Here is a 1,796-nt window from a genome sequence, read left to right as displayed (position 1 = left end):
GAATCAGGAAGAACAATGACAGAATTGAGGGGGGGGAGGCACCGGACATTCTGATAAGTAGGGAAGGTCTGGGGTCATGATGTCTAAGATAGGTTTTTCTCCTTATCTGGATCATGATGATTAGGAGGGGGGATATTGCAACCAGGCAGAACAATTCAGGGAAATTGAGGTAAAACAATTAATGAAACTGAGGTAGAATAATCAAAGGAAACTATGGCCAGGCATCTCTGGCAACGAAAATTTTCAGAATGTAAAGTTTAGATGATCCAGACAAGCTTTCCTAGAAACCTGGAGTACCCCTCAGGTATAGATGAAATGGGCTTATCTTAACAAGGAGGACATAAAATTTGGGTAGGCCCTAGGTTGGGCACCAAAAATGTTAAGGATAAAGATGCTCCAGCAGTATTAGGGTCCCCCTGGTCAGAGTCATGGATTTGGCAAAATAATTCACAAGTTAAGGGGCAAAGATTTATTACAGTGCTTGACAGTGGCTAATTCCAGAGTATTTAGTCAAGAGTCAAAATCCAGGAGATAATTGTGACTCCAATTGAAGGAGGTTAAAGTTCCAAAGAAATCTAGCAGAATAAGAATCAAGGAGATAATTTTATAGGAAAAAGAAACAAAGATTAGCTAATATAGCAATTTAGAAGTACAATTGAAGCTTAGGGTAATTCCTATCATTGAGTTCTACAGGTTACTGACCAACAGATTGTCCACTATTGTTTATGGCATTCCCAAGGCCAGATATAGCAATTTCTCAAGAATTGAAACTTTTTCACACTTCATCAAGATAAAACAGATAGAGAGACAGAGAGAGAGAGAGAAAGAGACCTATAGATAGATGGATGATAGAATAGATGCTTACTGATAATTGGAAAGAAATCACAAATTTTGAAAGTTCTGTCAGTCTCATTCTTCACTAGTTTGTTGTAAGTGGTCTTCTTCAGCCTAATGTTCTTGATCTCACTCTCTAAATCATTCTATATGTGGCCTATGTGAATGAAGAAGTTTATGTCTGGTCTCATACTCCTTTTCCTCACTGTGTTTCTTGCACATACAGGGCTGTGTCCTCAACTTTAAGGGAGTTCATTTGCAGGTGCACCATGCTATTGCTGTTGTCCCTGGAGATGGTGAATCGGCCTTTCACAGAGTCTGCATAGTTTGTATCACCATCATACCAAATAACTGAGATCCATTCCAGCCCCTTCCCTGGAGCCTGGCGGATCCAGTGCATGTCATAGCTGCTTAAGGTGAATCCAGAAACTTTGCAAGAAAGGCAAAGAGATTCTCCAGGGTGTCTCAAATCACCCCCAGACTCCAACAACTGAACATTATCACAATGGACACCTGCAAAGAAAAAGCCATTGAAGACAAGTCACACAAAAGCATTAGTTCAAAGAGTGTTTCTTTAGTCAAAAAACAAAATTACCTTGTAAAATAGCCAGAATAAAAATTCCTTTCAATCCAAAACCCATTGTTAAGCCTTTACAATTTCAGTGCTTAGCAAAGAAAGGCCACACAAAGGAAAAGCTCCTCTCCCAGAGCTGCTGCAGACACTGGTTTTTGCTGGTTTTCTTCCCTAAAGGGAGGAGTCTAATTTGCATGTCTTTTTCTGCTTTGTGTGAGAAAGAGTAATTGTCTCCCACTGTGATGAGCCCCCTCCCTGGGCTGGAGAAAAGAATTGATTCTAGAACTCTGGGAAAGCTTAAAGACACTGATAATCCAAATATCATTGATAATGATCAAGTGTCTATTCTTCTTCAATACAATCTATTCTCAGTTCCAAGAAAATGCTA

General features: G+C 39.6%; 1 gene segment (V, D, J or C); it reads right to left on the bottom strand.

Annotated features, from left to right (window-relative positions):
• Window positions 1-1,036: 1,036 nt before the first annotated feature.
• Window positions 1,037-1,475, bottom strand: LOC116420994. The segment is given in 2 exon segments: window positions 1,037-1,347; window positions 1,430-1,475. Coding segments are annotated over 2 exon segments (357 nt in total).
• Window positions 1,476-1,796: the final 321 nt, after the last annotated feature.

This window comes from Sarcophilus harrisii, chromosome 2 (genome assembly GCF_902635505.1).
Source record: "Sarcophilus harrisii chromosome 2, mSarHar1.11, whole genome shotgun sequence".
NCBI classification, from domain to species: domain Eukaryota; kingdom Metazoa; phylum Chordata; class Mammalia; order Dasyuromorphia; family Dasyuridae; genus Sarcophilus; species Sarcophilus harrisii.
Note: the sequence above shows the minus strand (reverse complement) of the source record. Positions and strands in the feature narration are given on the sequence as shown.